Source organism: Bufo bufo, chromosome 9 (genome assembly GCF_905171765.1).
Source record: "Bufo bufo chromosome 9, aBufBuf1.1, whole genome shotgun sequence".
Taxonomy (NCBI): Eukaryota; Metazoa; Chordata; class Amphibia; order Anura; family Bufonidae; genus Bufo; species Bufo bufo.
In genome coordinates, this window is record NC_053397.1 from 546,332 (window position 1) to 568,058 (window position 21,727).

Sequence of the window (21,727 nt, forward strand, 5' to 3'; positions counted from 1 at the left end):
GCTGGCGTTGGCTCCTCCCACGGGACACGCTGGCGTTGGCTCCTCCCACGGGACACGCTGGCGTTGGCTCCTCCCACGGGACACGCTGGCGTTGGCTCCTCCCACGGGACACGCTGGCGTTGGCTCCTCCCACGGGACACGCTGGCGTTGGCTCCTCCCACGGGACACGCTGGCGTTGGCTCCTCCCACGGGACACGCTGGCGTTGGCTCCTCCCACGGGACACGCTGGCGTTGGCTCCTCCCACGGGACACGCTGGCGTTGGCTCCTCCCACGGGACACGCTGGCGTTGGCTCCTCCCACGGGACACGCTGGCGTTGGCTCCTCCCACGGGACACGCTGGCGTTGGCTCCTCCCACGGGACACGCTGGCGTTGGCTCCTCCCACGGGACACGCTGGCGTTGGCTCCTCCCACGGGACACGCTGGCGTTGGCTCCTCCCACGGGACACGCTGGCGTTGGCTCCTCCCACGGGACACGCTGGCGTTGGCTCCTCCCACGGGACACGCTGGCGTTGGCTCCTCCCACGGGACACGCTGGCGTTGGCTCCTCCCACGGGACACGCTGGCGTTGGCTCCTCCCACGGGACACGCTGGCGTTGGCTCCTCCCACGGGACACGCTGGCGTTGGCTCCTCCCACGGGACACGCTGGCGTTGGCTCCTCCCACGGGACACGCTGGCGTTGGCTCCTCCCACGGGACACGCTGGCGTTGGCTCCTCCCACGGGACACCCTTCCTGCTGTGGACTCTGAGCTAATAGCTCCTCTCCTCTGACTCCTTCTTGGACTTAAACCCCTACAAGAAATCTTTCTTCTTTCCTGGAAGATGTTTTTTGTTGTGGCGGTTAGTTCTATCTGAACAGTTCCTGAGCTGACAGCCATGTCTTGTGTGCCCCATTCCAGGTACTTTGTTCAGTTCCACCCTTTTCACTTAACCCCATAGTCTACTGTGTGAATAACCCCATAATCTACGATTCTTCTTAAGACCGGCGTGTGAATAACCCCATAGTCTACCACTGTTATTAAAAAGGGGCGTGCGTGCCACATAAAACCCTGAAAGGATTGCGTATAGGATGTCCCATCACCTACGGATTACCGTGTGGAGACACCACCTTTGACTCCCAGCATGCTCTGGCTACACTGTAGGAGAACCCGCACTCTATACTAACAGTGGTGCAAAGCCCAGGACCACGTGGCCCGAACCTGGTCAATGCTTGGTGCTAGCCTCCAAAGTACACAGCGGGAGAGACGGGGAGACATGTGGCGCCTCAGTCCTCTATTCCTGGGATTTCTTTTTGGGTTTGTTTCTGACCTCATACCTTTTGACTACACATTGAGCAGGGGTATCACGTGCACCTTCATGGCTTCTGTTGGCTCCATCTCTTCACTGGGTGTAGGGTATCATGTGCACCTTCATGGCTTCTGTTGGCTCCATCTCTTCACTGGGTGTAGGGTATCATGTGCACCTTCATGGCTTCTGTTGGCTCCATCTCTTCACTGGGTATAGGGTATCATGTGCACCTTTATGGCTTCTGTTGGCTCCATCTCTTCACTGGGTGTAGGGTATCATGTGCACCTTCATGGCTTCCGCTGGCTCCATCTCTTCACTGGGTGTAGGGTATCATGTGCACCTTCATGGCTTCTGTTGGCTCCATCTCTTCACTGGGTGTAGGGTATCATGTGCACCTTTATGGCTTCTGTTGGCTCCATCTCTTCACTGGGTGTAGGGTATCATGTGCACCTTTATGGCTTCTGTTGGCTCCATCTCTTCACTGGGTGTAGGGTATCATGTGCACCTTCATGGCTTCTGTTGGCTCCATCTCTTCACTGGGTGTAGGGTATCATGTGCACCTTCATGGATTCTGTTGGCTCCATCTCTTCACTGGGTGTAGGGTATCATGTGCACCTTCATGGCTTCCGCTGGCTCCATCTCTTCACTGGGTGTAGGGTATCATGTGCACCTTCATGGCTTCTGTTGGCTCCATCTCTTCACTGGGTGTAGGGTATCATGTGCACCTTCATGGCTTCCGCTGGCTCCATCTCTTCACTGGGTGTAGGGTATCATGTGCACCTTCATGGCTTCTGTTGGCTCCATCTCTTCACTGGGTGTAGGGTATCATGTGCACCTTCATGGCTTCTGTTGGCTCCATCTCTTCACTGGGTGTAGGGTATCATGTGCACCTTTATGGCTTCTGTTGGCTCCATCTCTTCACTGGGTGTAGGGTATCATGTGCACCTTCATGGCTTCTGTTGGCTCCATCTCTTCACTGGGTGTAGGGTATCATGTGCACCTTCATGGCTTCTGTTGGCTCCATCTCTTCACTGGGTGTAGGGTATCATGTGCACCTTCATGGCTTCCGCTGGCTCCATCTCTTTACTGTTGATGGCTTCTGTCTTTGTTCCCACAGGTGGGTGTTCAGGCAGCTGTATGATAAAGGCCTGGTATACCGAGGTGTCAAGGTCATGCCCTTCTCCACTGCTTGTAACACTCCATTATCCAACTTCGAGTCCCACCAGAATTACAAGGTACTCATTGCATTATCCTGAGGTTTGTGGCCCCTGCCACTAGTCTGACAACTCCTCTCCTCTCAGGATGTGCAAGATCCCTCGATTATTGTCACCTTCCCCTTGCTGGAAGACTCGACTGTGTCGCTTGTGGCCTGGACCACCACCCCATGGACCCTGCCAAGCAATATGGCCCTTTGTGTTAACCCAGAACTGACCTATGTCAAGCTGAGAGGTGAGAGACGCAGGGGCCCTTGTGGCTGCTTTAGCGCCCCAGCAATGGCTGCACAATGATGAAGTTTCCCTTCCTTCATAGACAAGTCCAGTGGAAATGTGTACATTCTGATGGAGGCCCGGCTGTCTGCCCTGTACAAGACCAACGCCGAATACCAGATTCTGGACAGGTGGGTCTTTACAAACAAGGCTGCAAGAGAGAGGACACGTGTCAGCCCCTGGGGGCTGTGACATACTGTACATGTGTAGTACACGTGATGATGTAGGTGCTGTCATATACGTGTATAGTACACGTGATGAGGCAGGTCCTGTTATATACATGTAAAGTACAAGTGATGACAAAGTTGCTTTGATAAGACAGAGGAGCCTTGCAAAGGCTCAAAATGGGCCACTTTAGAGCTATTTTCTAATCGAAATGTGCAATTTCAGTATTAAAGTATATTACAAAGATGTTCAGTATCACTGCCCCTACACGTTACAATAAAAAAAAGGAGAATGACCGTTACACTTTAAAACGTATGAGGAAGAGGAGGGGACACAAGGTAGTTGCTTGTGATTTGTAGTAGTCCAGCCATCTTTGTACTGGAAGTAGTGGTGTAGCCGATCTGCTTTGGGTGTGGGACTGTTAGAGGATTGAGTTCAGGTCTGAAGAGTCGGGGGTTACTCGGGGAACAGTCACTTTAGGAAGCTTGATAAGCCTGCCTGAAAAGATGCGTTTTAAGGCACATTTGAAGGTGGAAAAGTTGTGAATTGACCTGATATAATGGGGCAGAAGAAAAGTCTTGAAAACTGAAGTGAGAGGTACGAATTATGAACGATGTTAATCTTAGATCACAGGCAGAATGGAGAACACAGGTAGAATGGTAGACAGAGATGGTGAGGAGATGTAGGGGTGCAGCACTGTGGAGAGCACAGGTAGGAGGGTAGACAGAGATGAGGAGGAGATGTAGGGGTGCAGCACTGTGGAGAGCACGGGAAGGATGGTAGACAGAGATGAGGAGGAGATGTAGGGGTGCAGCACTGTGGAGAGCACGGGAAGGATGGTAGACAGAGATGGTGAGGAGATGTAGGGGTGCAGCACTGTGGAGAGCACAGGTAGGAGGGTAGACAGAGATGAGGAGGAGATGTAGGGGTGCAGCACTGTGGAGAGTACAGGTAGGATGGTAGACAGAGATGAGGAGGAGATGTAGGGGGTGCAGCACTGTGGAGAGCACAGGTAGTATGGTAGACAGAGATGAGGAGGAGATGTAGGGGTGCAGCACTGTGGAGAGTACAGGTAGGATGGTAAACAGAGATGAGGAGGAGATGTAGGAGGTGCAGCACTGTGGAGAGCACAGGTAGGATGGTAGACAGATGAGGAGGAGATGTAGGAGGTGCAGCACTGTGGAGAGTACAGGTAGGATGGTAGACAGAGATGAGGAGGAGATGTAGGGGGTGCAGCACTGTGGAGAGCACAGGTAGGAGAGTAGACAGAGATGAGGAGGAGATGTAGGGGTGCAGCACTGTGGAGAGTACAGGTAGGATGGTAGACAGAGATTAGGAGGAGATGTAGGGGGTGCAGCACTGTGGAGAGCACAGGTAGGATGGTAGACAGAGATGAGGAGGAGATGTAGGAGGTGCAGCACTGTGGAGAGTACAGGTAGGATGGTAGACAGAGATGAGGAGGAGATGTAGGGGGTGCAGCACTGTGGAGAGTACAGGTAGGATGGTAGACAGAGATGAGGAGGAGATGTAGGGGTGAAGCACTGTGGAGAGTACAGGTAGGATGGTAGACAGAGATGAGGAGGAGATGTAGGGGTGCAGCACTGTGGAGAGCACAGGTAGGATGGTAGACAGAGATGAGGAGGAGATGTAGGGGTGCAGCACTGTGGAGAGTACAGGTAGGATGGTAGACAGATGAGGAGGAGATGTAGGAGGTGCAGCACTGTGGAGAGTACAGGTAGGATGGTAGACAGAGATGAGGAGGAGATGTAGGAGGTGCAGCACTGTGGAGAGCATGGATAGGATGGTAGACAGAGATGAGGAGGAGATGTAGGGGTGCAGCACTGTGGAGAGCACAGGTAGGATGGTAGACAGATGAGGAGGACATGTAGGAGGTGCAGCACTGTGGAGAGTACAGGTAGGATGGTAGACAGAGGTGAGGAGGAGATGTAGGAGGTGCAGCATTGTGGAGAGCACAGGTAGGATGGTAGACAGAGATGAGGAGGAGATGTAGGGGTGCAGCACTGTGGAGGGCACAGGTAGGATGGTAGACAGAGATGAGGAGGAGATGTAGGAGGTGCAGCACTGTGGAGAGTACAGGTAGGATGGTAGACAGAGATGAGGAGGAGATGTAGGAGGTGCAGCACTGTGGAGAGCACAGGTAGGATGGTAGACAGAGATGAGGAGGAGATGTAGGGGGTGCAGCACTGTGGAGAGCACAGGTAGGATGGTAGACAGAGATGAGGGAGGAGATGTAGGAGGTGCAGCACTGTGGAGAGCACGGGTAGGATGGTAGACAGAGATGAGGAGGAGATGTAGGGGGTGCAGCACTGTGGAGAGCACAGGTAGGATGGTAGACAGAGATGAGGAGGAGATGTAGGAGGTGCAGCACTGTGGAGAGTACAGGTAGGATGGTAGACAGAGATGAGGAGGAGATGTAGGGGGTGCAGCACTGTGGAGAGCACAGGTAGGATGGTAGACAGAGATGAGGAGGAGATGTAGGGGGTGCAGCACTGTGGAGAGTACAGGTAGGATGGTAGACAGAGGTGAGGAGGAGATGTAGGGGGTGCAGCACTGTGGAGAGTACAGGTAGTATGGTAGACAGAGATGAGGAGGAGATGTAGGAGGTGCAGCACTGTGGAGAGCACAGGTAGGATGGTAGACAGAGATGAGGAGGAGATGTAGGGGGTGCAGCACTGTGGAGAGTACAGGTAGGATGGTAGACAGAGGTGAGGAGGAGATGTAGGGGGTGCAGCACTGTGGAGAGTACAGGTAGTATGGTAGACAGAGATGAGGAGTAGATGTAGGGGGTGCAGCACTGTGGAGAGTACAGGTAGGATGGTAGACAGAGATGAGGAGGAGATGTAGGAGGTGCAGCACTGTGGAGAGTACAGGTAGGATGGTAGACAGAGGTGAGGAGGAGATGTAGGGGGTGCAGCACTGTGGAGAGTACAGGTAGTATGGTAGACAGAGATGAGGAGGAGATGTAGGAGGTGCAGCACTGTGGAGAGTACAGGTAGGATGGTAGACAGAGATGAGGAGGAGATGTAGGAGGTGCAGCACTGTGGAGAGAACAGGTAGGATGGTAGACAGAGATGAGGAGGAGATGTAGAGGTGCAGCACTGTGGAGAGTACAGGTAGGATGGTAGACAGAGATGAGGAGGAGATGTAGGGGGTGCAGCACTGTGGAGAGTACAGGTAGGATGGTAGACAGAGATGAGGAGGAGATGTAGGGGGTGCAGCACTGTGGAGAGTACAGGTAGGATGGTAGACAGAGATGAGGAGGAGATGTAGGGGGTGCAGCACTGTGGAGAGTACAGGTAGGATGGTAGACAGAGATGAGGAGGAGATGTAGGGGGTGCAGCACTGTGGAGAGTACAGGTAGGATGGTAGACAGAGATGAGGAGGAGATGTAGGAGGTGCAGCACTGTGGAGAGCACAGGTAGGATGGTGGACAGAGATGAGGAGGAGATGTAGGAGGTGCAGCACTGTGGAGAGTACACGTAGGATGGTAGACAGAGATAAGGAGGAGATGTAGGAGGTGCAGCACTGTGGAGAGAACAGGTAGGATAGTATACAGAGATGAGGAGGAGATGTAGGGGTGCAGCACTGTGGAGAGTACAGGTAGGATGGTAGACAGAGGTGAGGAGGAGATGTAGGGGGTGCAGCACTGTGGAGAGTACAGGTAGTATGGTAGACAGAGGTGAGGAGGAGATGTAGGGGGTGCAGCACTGTGGAGAGTACAGGTAGTATGGTAGACAGAGATGAGGAGGAGATGTAGGGGGTGCAGCACTGTGGAGAGTACAGGTAGGATGGTAGACAGAGATGAGGAGGAGATGTAGGAGGTGCAGCACTGAGGAGAGCACAGGTAGGATGGTAGACAGAGATGATGAGGAGATGTAGGAGGTGCAGCACTGTGGAGAGTACAGGTAGGATGGTAGACAGAGATGAGGAGGAGATGTAGGAGGTGCAGCACTGTGGAGAGCACAGGTAGGATGGTAGACAGAGATGATGAGATGTAGGAGGTGCAGCACTGTGGAGAGTACAGGTAGGATGGTAGACAGAGATGAGGAGGAGATGTAGGAGGTGCAGCACTGTGGAGAGCACAGGTAGGATGGTAGACAGAGATGAGGAGGAGATGTAGGGAGTGCAGCACTGTGGAGAGTACAGGTAGGATGGTAGACAGAGGTGAGGATGAGATTTAGGGGGTGCAGCACTGTGGAGAGTACAGGTAGGATGGTAGACGGAGATGTAGGAGGTGCAGCACTGTGGAGAGTACAGGTAGGATGGTAGACAGATGAGGAGGAGATGTAGGGAGTGCAGCACTATGGAGAGTACAGGTAGGATGGTAGACAGAGATGAGGAGGAGATGTAGGAGGTGCAGCACTGTGGAGAGTACAGGTAGGATGGTAGACAGAGATGAGGAGGAGATGTAGGGGGTGCAGCACTGTGGAGAGCACAGGTAGGATGGTAGACAAAGATGAGGAGGAGATGTAGGGGGTGCAGCACTGTGGAGAGTACAGGTAGGATGGTAGACAGAGGTGAGGAGGAGATGTAGGGGTGAAGCACTGTGGAGAGTACAGGTAGGATGGTAGACAGAGATGAGGAGGAGATGTAGGGGGTGCAGCACTGTGGAGAGTACAGGTAGGATGGTAGACAGAGGTGAGGAGGAGATGTAGGGGTGAATCACTGTGGAGAGTACAGGTAGGATGGTAGACAGAGATGAGGAGGAGATGTAGGAGGTGCAGCACTGTGGAGAGTACAGGTAGGATGGTAGACAGAGATGAGGAGGAGATGTAGGGGGTGCAGCACTGTGGAGAGTACAGGTAGGATGGTAGACAGAGGTGAGGAGGAGATGTAGGGGGTGCAGCACTGTGGAGAGTACAGGTAGGATGGTAGACAGAGGTGAGGAGGAGATGTAGGGGTGAAGCACTGTGGAGAGTACAGGTAGGATGATAGACAGAGGTGAGGAGGAGATGTAGGGGTGCAGCACTGTGGAGAGTACAGGTAGGATGGTAGACAGAGGTGAGGAGGAGATGTAGGGGTGCAGCACTGTGGAGAGTACAGGTAGGATGGTAGACAGAGGTGAGGAGGAGATGTAGGGGTGCAGCACTGTGGAGAGTACAGGTAGGATGATAGACAGAGGTGAGGAGGAGATGTAGGGGTGAAGCACTGTGGAGAGCTTTGTGGGTGAGAAGTTTGAACTGTATTCTGTGGTGGATGGGCAGCCAGTGCAGGCTAGTAGCCTCAGTGTAGGGGTGGATGGATAGATGAGCCTGGCTGCAGTATTTTGGACTGACTGAAGGGGGGAGAGTTTAGTGTGATGAAGCGGGTTCTTTCATACATGTATGGTACATGTGATCTTATAGTACACGTGATACACGTGTCGTACATGTGATGACGCAGTTCCTGTGATACACGTCTCGTACATGTGATGACGCCGCTGCTGCACTGTCTTGCCCGTTGGCTGCGGTCATGGATGCCTCTTTCTTGTCTTACAGGTTTCTGGGCGTCACCCTTAAAGGGACGCGCTATCAGCCCTTATTTGACTACTTTGCCAAGGTAAGAATGGAGCGTTGCTTGGTTTCCTTTAAAGGGGCGTCCTCTGCACCCTCACAGCCAGGGAAGCTGAGGTTTGCCCCTGAGGAGGTTGTAGGGTTCAAAACGCGCAATAATAATGTGGAAGGGGAGCAGTAGTAATCATTAAAACATGACTTTTAATGTATAAAGGCTAAAATAGAGGACGCCAAAAACATGTATACCATCTGCGCATATATACACTGAACAAAAATATAAACACAACACTTCCGGTTTTGCTCCCATTTTGCATGAGCTGAACTTAAAGATCTGAAACATTTTCTACAGACACAAAAGACCCGTTACTCTCAAATATTGTTCACAAACCTGTCTAGATCTGTGTTAGTGAGCACTTCTCCTCTGCCGAGATAATCCATCCCACCTCAAGGTGCTGATTATACAGCATGAATATTGCACAGTGTGCCTTAGACTGCCCACAATAAAAGGCCACTCTGAAATGTGCACAGGGGAAGAAAACCAGTCAGTATCTGGTGTGGCCACCATTTGCCTCATCTCCGTGGCATAGAGTTGATCAGGTTGCTGATTGTGGCCTGTGGAATGGTGGTCCGCTCCTCTTCTGTGCGAAGTTGCAGAATATTGGCAGGAACTGTAACACGCTGTCGTAGACGCCGATCCAGAGCATCCCAAACATGCTCAATGGTTGACATGTCCGGTGAGTATGCTGCCATGCAAGAACCGGGATGTTTTCAGCTTCCAGGAATTGTGTCCAGATCCCTGCAATATGGGGCCGTGCATTATCATGCTGCAACATGAGGTGATGGTCGTGGATGAATGGCACAACAATGGGCCTCAGGATCTCGTCACGGTATCTCCTGTGTTCGTTGTCCATAACATACGCCTGCCCATACCATAACCCCACCGCCACCATGGGCCGCTCCATCCACAACATTGACGTCAGCAAACCGCTCACCCACACACTCTGTCTGCCATCTGCCCTGAACAGTGAAAACCGGGACTCATCCGTGAACAGAATGCCTCTCCAACGTGCCAGACGCCATTGAATGTGAGCATTTGCCCACTCAAGTTACAACGACTAACTGCAGTCAGGTCCAGACCCCGATGAGGACGACGAGCATGCAGGTGAGCTTCTCAGAGAGGGTTTCTGACACTTTGTGCAGAAATTATTTGGTTATGCAAACCGATTGTTGCTGCAGCTGTCCAGGTGTCTGGTCTCAGCTGACCATGGAGGTGAACATGCTGGATGTGGAGGTCCTGGGCTGGTGCGGTTGTGAGGCCGGTTGGATGTACTGCCAAATTCTGTGAAACGCCTTTGGAGACGGCTTTTATGGTAGAGAAATGAACATTCATTGCACGGGCAACAGCTCTGGTAGACATTCCTGCAGTCAGCATGCCAGTTGTGACATCTGTGGCATTGTGCTGTGTGATCAAACGGCACATTTCAGAGTGGCCTTTTATTGTGGGCAGTCTAAGGCACACCTGTGCAATATTCATGCTGTCTAATCAGCACCTTGAGGTGGGATGGATTATCTCGGCAGAGGAGAAGTGCTCACTAACACAGATCTAGACAATATCTGAGAGTAATGGGTCTTTTGTGTCTGTAGAAAATGTGTCAGATCTTTGAGTTCAGCTCATGCAAAATGGGAGGAAAACCAAAAGTGGTGTTTATATTTTTGTTCAGTGTATGTTAACCAACAAACTGAAAAAAGGCTGGTGAGAAAGTAGAGGAACTAATCGTGTAGCTCGGAATGGAGTGCAGCAAGCGACAAATCTCTCCGGACGCTCAACACGTGATGGGTGGGGGCAGGGGCCTATTCTGTCCCTAGTAGAGCTGTTAGACCCTAATGACCTCCTAATACAGAGTCATCGCCCTGAAAAGAGCGGCCCCGTCCGGAACCTTGCCCTCATCTCAAGGCCTTGGGCAGCCCTCACACTGTAGTACAATATACAGGGAGTGCAGAATTATTAGGCAAGTTGTATTTTTGAGGATTAATTTTATTTTTGAACAACAACCATGTTCTCAATGAACCCAAAAAACTCATTAATATCAAAGCTGAATATTTTTGGAAGTATTTTTTAGTTTATTTTTAGTTTTAGCTATTTTAGGGGGATATCTGTGTGTGCAGGTGACTATTACTGTGCATAATTATTAGGCAACTTAACAAAAAACAAATATATACCCATTTCAATTATTTATTTTTACCAGTGAAACCAATATAACATCTCAACATTCACAAATATACATTTCTGACATTCAAAAACAAAACAAAAACAAATCAGTGACCAATATAGCCACCTTTCTTTGCAAGGACACTCAAACGCCTGCCATCCATGGATTCTGGCAGTGTTTTGATCTGTTCACCATCAACATTGCGTGCAGCAGCAACCACAGCCTCCCAGACACTGTTCAGAGAGGTGTACTGTTTTCCCTCCTTGTAAATCTCACATTTGATGATGGACCACAGGTTCTCAATGGGGTTCAGATCAGATGAACAAGGAGGCCATGTCATGAGATTTTCTTCTTTTATACCCTTTCTTGCCAGCCACGCTGTGGAGTACTTGGACGCGTGTGATGGAGCATTGTCCTGCATGAAAATCATGTTTTTCTTGAAGGATGCAGACTTCTTCCTGTACCACTGCTTGAAGAAGGTGTCTTCCAGAAACTGGCAGTAGGACTGGGAGTTGAGCTTGACTCCATCCTCAACCCGAAAAGGCCCCACAAGCTCATCTTTGATGATACCAGCCCAAACCAGTACTCCACCTTGCTGGCGTCTGAGTCGGACTGGAGCTCTCTGCCCTTTACCAATCCAGCCACGGGCCCATCCATCTGGCCCATCAAGACTCACTCTCATTTCATCAGTCCATAAAACCTTAGAAAAATCAGTCTTGAGATATTTTTTTGGCCCAGTCTTGACGTTTCAGCTTGTGTGTCTTGTTCAGTGGTGGTCGTCTTTCAGCCTTTCTTACCTTGGCCATGTCTCTGAGTATTGCACACCTTGTGCTTTTGGGCACTCCAGTGATGTTGCAGCTCTGAAATATGGCCAAACTGGTGGCAAGTGGCATCTTGGCAGCTGCACGCTTGACTTTTCTCAGTTCATGGGCAGTTATTTTGCGCCTTGGTTTTTCCACACGCTTCTTGCGACCCTGTTGACTATTTTGAATGAAACGCTTGATTGTTCGATGATCACGCTTCAGAAGCTTTGCAATTTTAAGAGTGCTGCATCCCTCTGCAAGATATCTCCCTATTTTTGACTTTTCTGAGCCTGTCAAGTCCTTCTTTTGACCCATTTTGCCAAAGGAAAGGAAGTTGCCTAATAATTATGCACATCTGATATAGGGTGTTGATGTCATTAGACCACACCCCTTCTCATTACAGAGATGCACATCACCTAATATGCTTAATTGGTAGTAGGCTTTCGAGCCTATACAGCTTGGAGTAAGACAACATGCATAAAGAGGATGATGTGGTCAAAATACTCATTTGCCTAATAATTCTGCACGCAGTGTATATGCTGAAAAGGTGGTATATAGGATAGAACCAGAGAGGTGCACCCAAAGGAAACCTAGAACGTGTCCCAACGTGTTTCATCTAATTATTGCTAGGGGACACGGGGCTAATGTCTCCTGAAATACAAACCTATGACAGGAGAAAGATAGGACAATAGGTCCTGGGTATCTTCATATGAAGGTCTCTCCATGCTCCCCTATATAGAAACCAGCAAGGAGTGGCGGTAATCCCAGAAGAAGTCCTCGAAGGGGATGCAGGATCCAATCCCACGTGTGTGTCCTAGATGAGGGCATGCATGCGATAATGCTCCTTAGGTAGGTGGGACACTACCTGGTTAATGCTTGGCGTGTCTAGCAGCGATGAGCCCCGCATTGCGCTAGTTTTCAACAAGCAGGCCCTCCCCCATTACGTCGTGTCGTCAATGCGCAATCACGTTGCAAAAAATATGTGCATAATAATGAGGGAGGTCAAAGGGGGTGTGAACGGGAGCGGTCAAGTTACAAAGGGCCACACCTACTGAAGAGGGGCGGTACTCAGATGTAAACGCATCCCTCCCATTCCGCAAATAACATGACAGGCGCTATGGGCAGATAGTAGACATTAAGAGGCTGGTCCTCTCGCAGATTGCTCGCCACAAGACGTAGAGATAAAGAAATAAAGTAGTGTCTCAGATAAAACACCCAAAATCACGTTGTTCATTGAGGCCCCGTGGGCTAGAGGTGTCCAATCCACCAACTCTCCCTTTTGTAGTTTACGTTTGTCCCAATCACCACCGCCAGGTGATTTATGGACGCGTTCTATTCCCTTGAATTTGATGGCGGTTGTTCGCCCCTCGTGGACAGCATGAACATGTCTGGGGACTCCTACTTATTGCAGACATCATTGACATGTTCCCCAATACGGGACCATTGTTCCCTACGTGTTTTTCCCACGTATTGTATGCCACATTCGCACATCATTTAATATACAGTTTGTGAAGTCGCGTATATAATGAATATCTTCCATGTTGTTACTGTTAAAGGATTTCCCAAGTTGTATAAAGTTACAGAAACTAAAGCAGCCTTTACCTGGATTCTCAAGCCACATTCGTGGTCTGTCTGGTGATGTTAAGTGGCTGTGTACCAAGTGGTCCCTTAAACTTTTGCCCCTTCTAAACGTAATGGATGGTTGAGGGCCCAGTACTTCCGATAGGTCGGGGTCCATTAGTAAGGTATCCCAATGGTGACCGATTATCTTCCTTATATTGGTCGCTGATGCGTTGAATGTCCCTATAAGTCTAATCCCGTTGGGAATCTCTGGATCCGAACGTGCCGTGGGGTGTAGTAATGTTGTACGAGTTTGTTGTAATGCCCGCTGCTAAGATGTACGTAAAGTTTTGTCTGGATACCCACGTGCCCAAAATCTCGCTCTGAGAATTACGCCTCAGTCTTAAATACTGTCCAGTGGGAATTCCGCGTTTTAGTGAGGTGAGATGGTTGCTTTCCCATCTTAGGAGAGAGTTTGTCGCGGTGGGTTTACGATAGATGGTAGTGTCGAGGCCCCCTGCTCATTTCTGGAAATTTAAAATATCCAGAAATGGTAGGCTTTCATAATCACAGACGTGAATCGTAGGTTCACATCATTCATGTTCAATCTCTTAAGGGACCACTTGGTACACAGCCACTTAACATCACCGGATAGACCACGTATCCAGTTAAAGGCTGCTTTAGATGCGGAAATTGCAGTTTCTGCAACTTTATACAACTTGGGAAATCCTTTACCAGTAACAACATGGAAGATATTCATTATATACGCGACTTCATAAATTGTCGTACAATGGGAGTCGTATATTTAATGACGTGCGAATGTGGCATACAATACGTGGGAAAAACGCGTAGGGAACTATGTTGCTGTATTGGGGAACATGTCAATGATGTCTGCAATAAGTAGGAGTCCCCAGTCGCCAGACATGTTCATGCTATCCACGAGGGGCGAACAACCGCCATCAAATTCAAGGGAATAGAACACGTCCATAAGTCACCTCGCGGTTGTGATTGGGACAAACGTACACTACAAAGGGAGAGTTGGTGGACACCTAGCCCGCGGGGCCTCAATGAACAACGTGATTTTGGGTGTTTTATCTGAGACACTACTTTATTTTATGTGGAAGATGGCCTAAAATCTAATCTTATAGAAGTTAGTGAGACCAATTTAGAGTCAGTTTGGGTTACCTTGCAGCTTGATATTCATAAGGTAACTCGTGTAGGTGTGATATATAGACCACCCGGCCAAGTCAAAGAATTAGATGATCTACTAGTTGAGGAAATGGCTAAAATGACATTGAAGGGGGAAGTTATCATTATGGGAGACTTCAATCTTCCAGATGTAAACTGGAAAACCAAAATAGCTAGTTCTGCCAGGAGTACAGATATTCTAAACTCCCTACTGGGATTATCTCTACAGCAAGTAGTGGAGGAGCCAACCCGGAAGGAGGCCATTGTAGATTTAGTATTCACAAATGGGAATTTGGTATCTGATATTACTGTAGGGGAAAGCTTGGGTTCTAGTGATCACCAGTCAGTGTGGTTTACTATAAGTACAGTGACTGAGTCTCACCACACAATAACAAAAGTTTTAGATTTTAGAAAAACTGACTTTTCTAAAATTAGATTAGTGGTATACGAGTCCCTATCAGACTGGAACAGTTTAATTGGAGTCCAGGAGAAATGGGACTACTTAAAAGTGGCACTATTGAAGGCAACAGAAAATTGCATTAGGCTTGTCAGCAAAAGGGAAGAGACCACTGTGGTAATCAGCAGAAGTGGCCACAATCATTAAAAACAAAAAGATAGCATTTAGGAATTATAAAAAAAAAACAAACGAGGATGACAGGCAAATTTATAAGATTAGGCAGAGAGAGGCCAAACAAGTGCTAAGAGCTTCTAAAGCACAGGCAGAAGAGAAATTAGCTCAGTCAGGGGAAAAAGGCGAGAAGGCATTCTTCAGATACATAAATGAAACTAAAACAAGGAATTCCCAAATTAAAAACAAAAGAAGGAAGGTATATGGAAGAAGATAAAGAACTAGCTGACGGCCTCAATGAACACTTCTGTTCAGTTTATACAAAGGAAAATGAAGGAGAAGGACCTCAGTTAGGAAAGAAGACTGATGAATCTTTTGATGCATGTGTCTTTACAGAGGAAGAGGTTCTGAGTCAGCTGTCTAAAATTACTACAAATAAGTCACAGGGGCCTGATGGGATACACCCAAAGCTATTAGAAGAGCTCAGCGGTGAACTAGCAAAACCATTAACAGATTTATTTAACCAATCACTGGCAACAGGAGTCGTCCCAGAAGATTGGAAATTAGCAAATGTTGTGCCTATTCACAAGAAAGGTAGTAGGGAGGAATCGGGCAACTATAGGCCAGTAAGCCTGACCTCAATAGTGGGGAAATTAAAGGGGTATTCCCACTTCGCCTTTTTATACTTACCTGCTGTCAGCGCGCTGTTCACTTCCTGGATTCTGGCTGGGGGCGGGCTTCATCTTGATTGAAGTCTTCTCCTGGCCGGGCCACGCGCTGGACTGAATGCGCACTCCGCTGCGCATGCGCCATGGTGACTTATTTCTGGCCAGTATAGTACAGAGCCGGCATGCGCGTTTGCAGCTCTGTACTATTATGGCCGGGAAGAAGTCACCATCGCGCATGCGCGGCAGCGTGTGCGTTGAGTACAGCGAGCAGCCCGGCGGGAGAAAAGGAGGAGTCTTCTGTGCAAGCGCGGCCACCGGGATTCTGCAGAAGAGGGGTGGCCGTAACCAGGGGAGATGGAATCACAACAATGAGGTAAGTGGGGATGAATTTTATTCTAAACGGTGGGAATTTGTTAATCAAGTATATTTACGATTTATTTATCACTGTCAAATCATTAACAGATTTAACAGTGATCATTATGATGGGAATACCCCTTTAATGGGAACCATACTCAAGGAGAGGATTGTGGAACATCTAAAATCCCATGGATTGGAAGATGAAGAACAGCCTGGGTTTACTTCAGGGAGATCCTGTCACACTAATCTTATAGATTTTTTGGATTGGGTGACTAAAATAATAGATGGCGGAGGTGCAGTAGACATCGCTTATCTGGACTTTAGTAAGGCTTTCGATACTGTCCCACATAGAAGGCTTATCAATAAAGTGCAGTCTTTGGGCTTGGACTCCCATATTGTGGAATGGATTAGGCAGTGGCTGAGGGACAGACAACAGAGGGTTGTAGTCAATGGAGTATATTCAGACCAAGGTCTTGTTACCAGTGCGGTACCTCAGGGATCTGTTCTGGGACCCATATTGTTTAATATCTTTATCAGCGACATTGCAGAAGGCCTCGATGGTAAGGTGTGTCTTTTTGCTGATGACACAAAGATTTGTAACAGGGTTGATGTTCCTGGAGGGATACACCAAATGGAAAAGGATTTAGGAAAACTAGAGGAATGGTCAAAAATCTGGCAACTGAAATGTAATGTTGATAAGTGCAAGATAATGCACCTGGGGCGTAAAAACCCAAGAGCAGAATATACAATCAGTGATACAGTCCTAACCTCAGTATCTGAGGAAAGGAATTTAGGGGTCATTATTTCAGAAGACTTAAAGGTAGGCAGACCATGTCATAGAGCAGCAGGAGATGCTAGCAGAATGCTGCTGGGGTGTATAGGGAGAGGCATTACCAGTAGACAGAGGGGGGGCGCTCATGCCGCTCTACAGAGCACTAGTGAGACCTCATCTGGAGTATTGTGCTCAGTACTGGAGACCATATCTCCAGAAGGATATCGATACTTTGGAGAGAGTTCAGAGAAGAGCCACTAAACTGGTCCATGGATTGCAGGATAAAACTTACCAGGAAAGATTAAAGGACCTTAACATGTAGAGCTTGGAAGAAAGAAGAGACAGAGGGGAGATGAGAGAAACTGCTAAATACATAAAGGGAATCAACAAGGGAAAAGAGGAGAGAAGATTTACAAGAAGAAAAACTGCTACAAGAGGACATAGTGTTAAATTAGAGGGGCAAAGGGTTAACAGTAATATCAGGAAGTATTACTTTACTGAGAGAGTAGTGGATGCATGGAATAGCCTTCCTGCAGAAGTGGTAGCTGCAAATACAGTGGAGGAGTTTAAGCATGCATGGGATAGGCATAAGGCCATCCTTCATATAAGATAGGGCCGGGGGCTATCCATAGTACTCAGTATATTGGGCAGACTAGATGGGCCAAATGGTTCTCATCTGCCGACACTTTCTAGGTTTTTCGCTACGTGATTGCGCATTGACGACACGACGTAATGGGGGAGGGCCTGTTTGTTGAAAACTAGCGCGATGCGGGGCTCATCGCTGCTAGACACGCCAAGCATTAACCAGGTAGTGTCCCAACTACCTAAGGAGCATTATCACATGCATGCCCTCATCTAGGACACACACGTGGGATTGGATCCTGCATCTCCTTCGAGGACTTCTTCTGGGATTACCTCCACTCCTTGCTGGTTTCTATATAGGGGAGCATGGAGAGACCTTCATATGAAGATACCCAGGACCTATTGTCCTATCTTTCTCCTGTCATAGGTTTGTATTTCAGGAGACATTAGCCCCGTGTCCCCTAGCAATAATTAGATGAAACACGTTGGGACACGTTCTAGGTTTCCTTTGGGTGCACCTCTCTGGTTCTATCCTATAGACCACCTTTTCAGCATATATATTGTGCTACAGTGTGAGGGCTGCCCAAGGCCTTGAGATGAGGGCAAGGTTCCGGACGGGGCCGCTCTTTTCAGGGCGATGACTCGGTATTAGGAGGTCTTTAGGGTCTAACATCTCTACTAGGGACAGAATAGGCCCCTGCCCCCACCCATCACCTGTTGAGCGTCCGGAGAGATTTGTCGCTTGCTGCACTCCATTCCGAGCTACACGATTGGTTCCTCTACTTTCTCACCAGCCTTTTTTCAGTTTGTTGGTTAATATATATATATGCGCAGATGGTATACTTGTTTTTGGCGTTCTCGGTCTTCTAATGGGGGGTTTTGATTTAAGGGCATTATTATATGCTTTTCTTTTAGCCTTTATACATTAAAAGTCATGTTTTAATGATTACTGCTCCACATGTTAAGATTTTACCCTCCTTCAATGTTCAGGACCCGCAATGAGGTGACGGGCGCCTCCTGTGTTTTCCTACTTCTGGGTATTCGCGGCCCGCGAGATGCCATGTGGGCGCTACTGATCTCACGCCGCCTCCTCCTTCTTTTCAGGCTTCAGACACAGGAGCCTTCACCGTTGTATTTGACAACTACGTCAAGGCAGAAGATGGCACCGGCGTGGTGCACCAGGCCCCCTACTTCGGAGCGGTATGTAGGATGATATGTCGCCTGGTGAGGGGCCCCCTGGCCTGTTGCTCCTAGTGGGCGCAGGAGCCTCCTGACATTTCTGTAAAGAGAAGGTAGAAGCAGTTTCCACATATACACTGTATGGATGCATGTTTATATCTACAGAGCCTTCAATAAGTATTCACACCCCTCAAACTTTCCCACATTTCTTCACGTTACATCTACAAACTTAAATGGGTCTTATGTGATTGACCGACACAAAGTCCAAGTCTGTGTGAGGTGAGAAGGAGAGGGGGGTGCATTAGTATTCAGCCCCCCGGAGTCAGTACTTTGTATTCTCACTACAGTTACAGCTGCAGGTCTTTTGGGGGATGTCTCTACCAGATTTGCACATCTAGAGGGTGACATTTCTGCCCATTCTTCTGTGCAGAAAAGCTCGCACTCAGTCAGATTGGATGGAGAGCGTCTGTGAACAGCAATTTTCAGTCTTGCCCCAGATTCTCAATGGGATTCAGGTCTGGACTGTGACTGGGCCGTTCTGACACATGAAGATGCTTTGATCTATACTCTTCCATTGTAGCTCTGGCTGGATGTTGAGGGTGGTTGTCCTGCTGGAAGGTGAACCTCCGCTCCAGTCTCAAGTCTTCTGCAGCCTCTACCAGGATTGCCCTGTATTGAGCTCCATCCATCTTCCCATCATCTCTGACTGGCTTCCCTGTCCCTGCTGAAGATAAGCCTCCCCCCAGCATGATGCTGCCACCGCCATGTCTCACGGTGGCGACGGTGGGTTCACGGTGATGCGCAGGGTTAGTTTTCCACCATAAATGGCATTTTGCATTTAGGCCAAAATGTTCCACCTTGGTCTCCTTTGACCAGAGCAAACTGGCTTATGACAAACTGCAGATAGGACTTCTTATGGCTGCTTTTAGAAATGTCTTTCTTCTTGCCACTCTTCCATAAAGGTCAGATTTGTGGTGTCCACTACTAATAGTTGTCCTGAGGACAGATTCTCCCACCTGAGCTGTGGATCTCTGCATCTCCTCCAGAGTGACTATGGGCCTCATGGCTGCTTCTCTAATTAGTGCTCTCCTTGCCTGGGCTGTCAGTTTGAGTGGACGGCCATGTCTTGGTAGGTTTGCAGTTGTGCCATACTCCTTTCATTTTCAGATGATGGGTTGAACAGTGCTCCATGAGATGTCCAGATCTTGGGATATTTTTTATTTACTAGCCCTGATTTACACTTCTCAATCACTTTCTCCCTTACCTGTCTGGTGTGTTCCCTGGTTTTCATGATGCTGTTTGATCACTAATGTTCTCTAAAAAACCTCTGTGGCCTTCACGGAACAGCTGGAGTTATACTGAGAAGACATTACACACAGGTGGACTTTATGTACTAATGAGGTGACTTCTGACAGCAATTGGTCACACTAGATGTTATTTAGGGGAATCTGAGTATAGGGGGCTCAATACCAACACATCCCACACTTTCCAGATTTTTATTAATTAAAACTTTTGAAAACCTTGTCTCATCTTCTCACCTCACACAGACTTGGACTTTGTGTCTGTCGATCACATAAAGTCCCAATAAAATACATTTAAGTTTGTGGGTGTAACATGAAAAAAATGTATAAAACTTCAAGGGTTGTAAATACTTTTTCAAGGCACTGTGGATATGAACATGCCTCCCTATGCTAGATTATAAAAAATGTGGAAACATTCAAGAGGTATGAATACTTTTTCAAGGCACTGCAGGCAGGGTCTGTGGAGGTAGCTCCACCTGTGCTGCACGTCCCGCACCGCCCTCCCGCCCTCCACCTGTGCTGCACGGCTCACACCGCCCTCCACCTGTGCTGCACGTCCCCCACCGCCCGCCCTCCCTCCACCTGTGCTGCACGTCCCGCCCGCCCTCCACCTGTGCTGCACGTCCCGCCCTCCACCTGTGCTGCACGTCCCCCACCGCCCGCCCTCCACCTGTGCTGCACGTCCCCCACCGCCCGCCCTCCACCTGTGCTGCACGTCCCCCACCGCCCGCCCTCCACCTGTGCTGCACCTCCCCCACCGCCCGCCCTCCACCTGTGCTGCACCTCCCCCACCGCCCGCCCTCCACCTGTGCTGCACGTCCCGCCCGCCCTCCACCTGTGCTGCACGTCCCGCCCGCCCTCCACCTGTGCTGCACGTCCCGCCCGCCCTCCACCTGTGCTGCACCTCCCCCACCGCCCGCCCTCCACCTGTGCTGCACGTCCTGCCCGCCCTCCACCTGTGCTGCACGTCCTGCCCGCCCTCCACCTGTGCTGCACGTCCCGCACCGCCCTCCCGCCCTCCACCTGTGCTGCACGTCTCACACCGCCCTCCACCTGTGCTGCACGTCCCCCACCGCCCGCCCTCCACCTGTGCTGCACGTCCCGCCCGCCCTCCACCTGTGCTGCACGTCCCGCCCTCCACCTGTGCTGCACGTCCCCCACCGCCCGCCCTCCACCTGTGCTGCACGTCCCCCACCGCCCGCCCTCCACCTGTGCTGCACGTCCCCCACCGCCCGCCCTCCACCTGTGCTGCACGTCCCCCACCGCCCGCCCTCCACCTGTGCTGCACGTCCCCCACCGCCCGCCCTCCACCTGTGCTGCACCTCCCCCACCGCCCGCCCTCCACCTGTGCTGCACGTCCCGCCCGCCCTCCACCTGTGCTGCACGTCCCGCCCGCCCTCCACCTGTGCTGCACGTCCCGCCCTCCACCTGTGCTGCACCTCCCCCACCGCCCGCCCTCCACCTGTCCTGCACGTCCTGCCCGCCCTCCACCTGTGCTGCACGTCCTGCCCGCCCTCCACCTGTGCTGCACGTCCCGCACCGCCCTCCCGCCCTCCACCTGTGCTGCACGTCTCACACCGCCCTCCACCTGTGCTGCACGTCCCCCACCGCCCGCCCTCCACCTGTGCTGCACGTCCCGCCCGCCCTCCACCTGTGCTGCACGTCCCGCACCGCCCTCCCGCCCTCCACCTGTGCTGCACGTCTCACACCGCCCTCCACCTGTGCTGCACGTCCCCCACCGCCTGCCCTCCACCTGTGCTGCACGTCCCCCACCGCCCGCCCTCCACCTGTGCTGCACCTCCCCCACCGCCCGCCCTCCACCTGTGCTGCACGTCCCGCCCGCCCTCCACCTGTGCTGCACGTCCCGCCCGCCCTCCACCTGTGCTGCACGTCCCGCCCGCCCTCCACCTGTTCTGCACCTCCCCCACCGCCCGCCCTCCACCTGTGCTGCACGTCCTGCCCGCCCTCCACCTGTGCTGCACATCCCGCCCGCCCTCCACCTGTGCTGCACGTCCCCCACCGCCCGCCCTCCACCTGTGCTGCACCTCCCCCACCGCCCGCCCTCCACCTGTGCTGCACCTCCCCCA

The 21,727-nt window shown here is 50.6% G+C and overlaps 1 protein-coding gene across 1 annotated transcript in view; it reads left to right on the top strand.

The window, feature by feature from the left end:
• The window catches only part of IARS1 (isoleucyl-tRNA synthetase 1), a 141,617-nt gene that overhangs the window by 41,464 nt on the left and 78,426 nt on the right, over positions 1–21,727 (top strand). Inside the window, exons 6-10 of the mRNA XM_040408466.1 lie at positions 2,405–2,522; positions 2,589–2,736; positions 2,818–2,905; positions 8,438–8,498; positions 18,265–18,360. Coding sequence (XP_040264400.1) covers positions 2,405–2,522; positions 2,589–2,736; positions 2,818–2,905; positions 8,438–8,498; positions 18,265–18,360 — 511 coding nt within the window. The remainder of the gene's footprint in view (positions 1–2,404; positions 2,523–2,588; positions 2,737–2,817; positions 2,906–8,437; positions 8,499–18,264; positions 18,361–21,727) is intronic.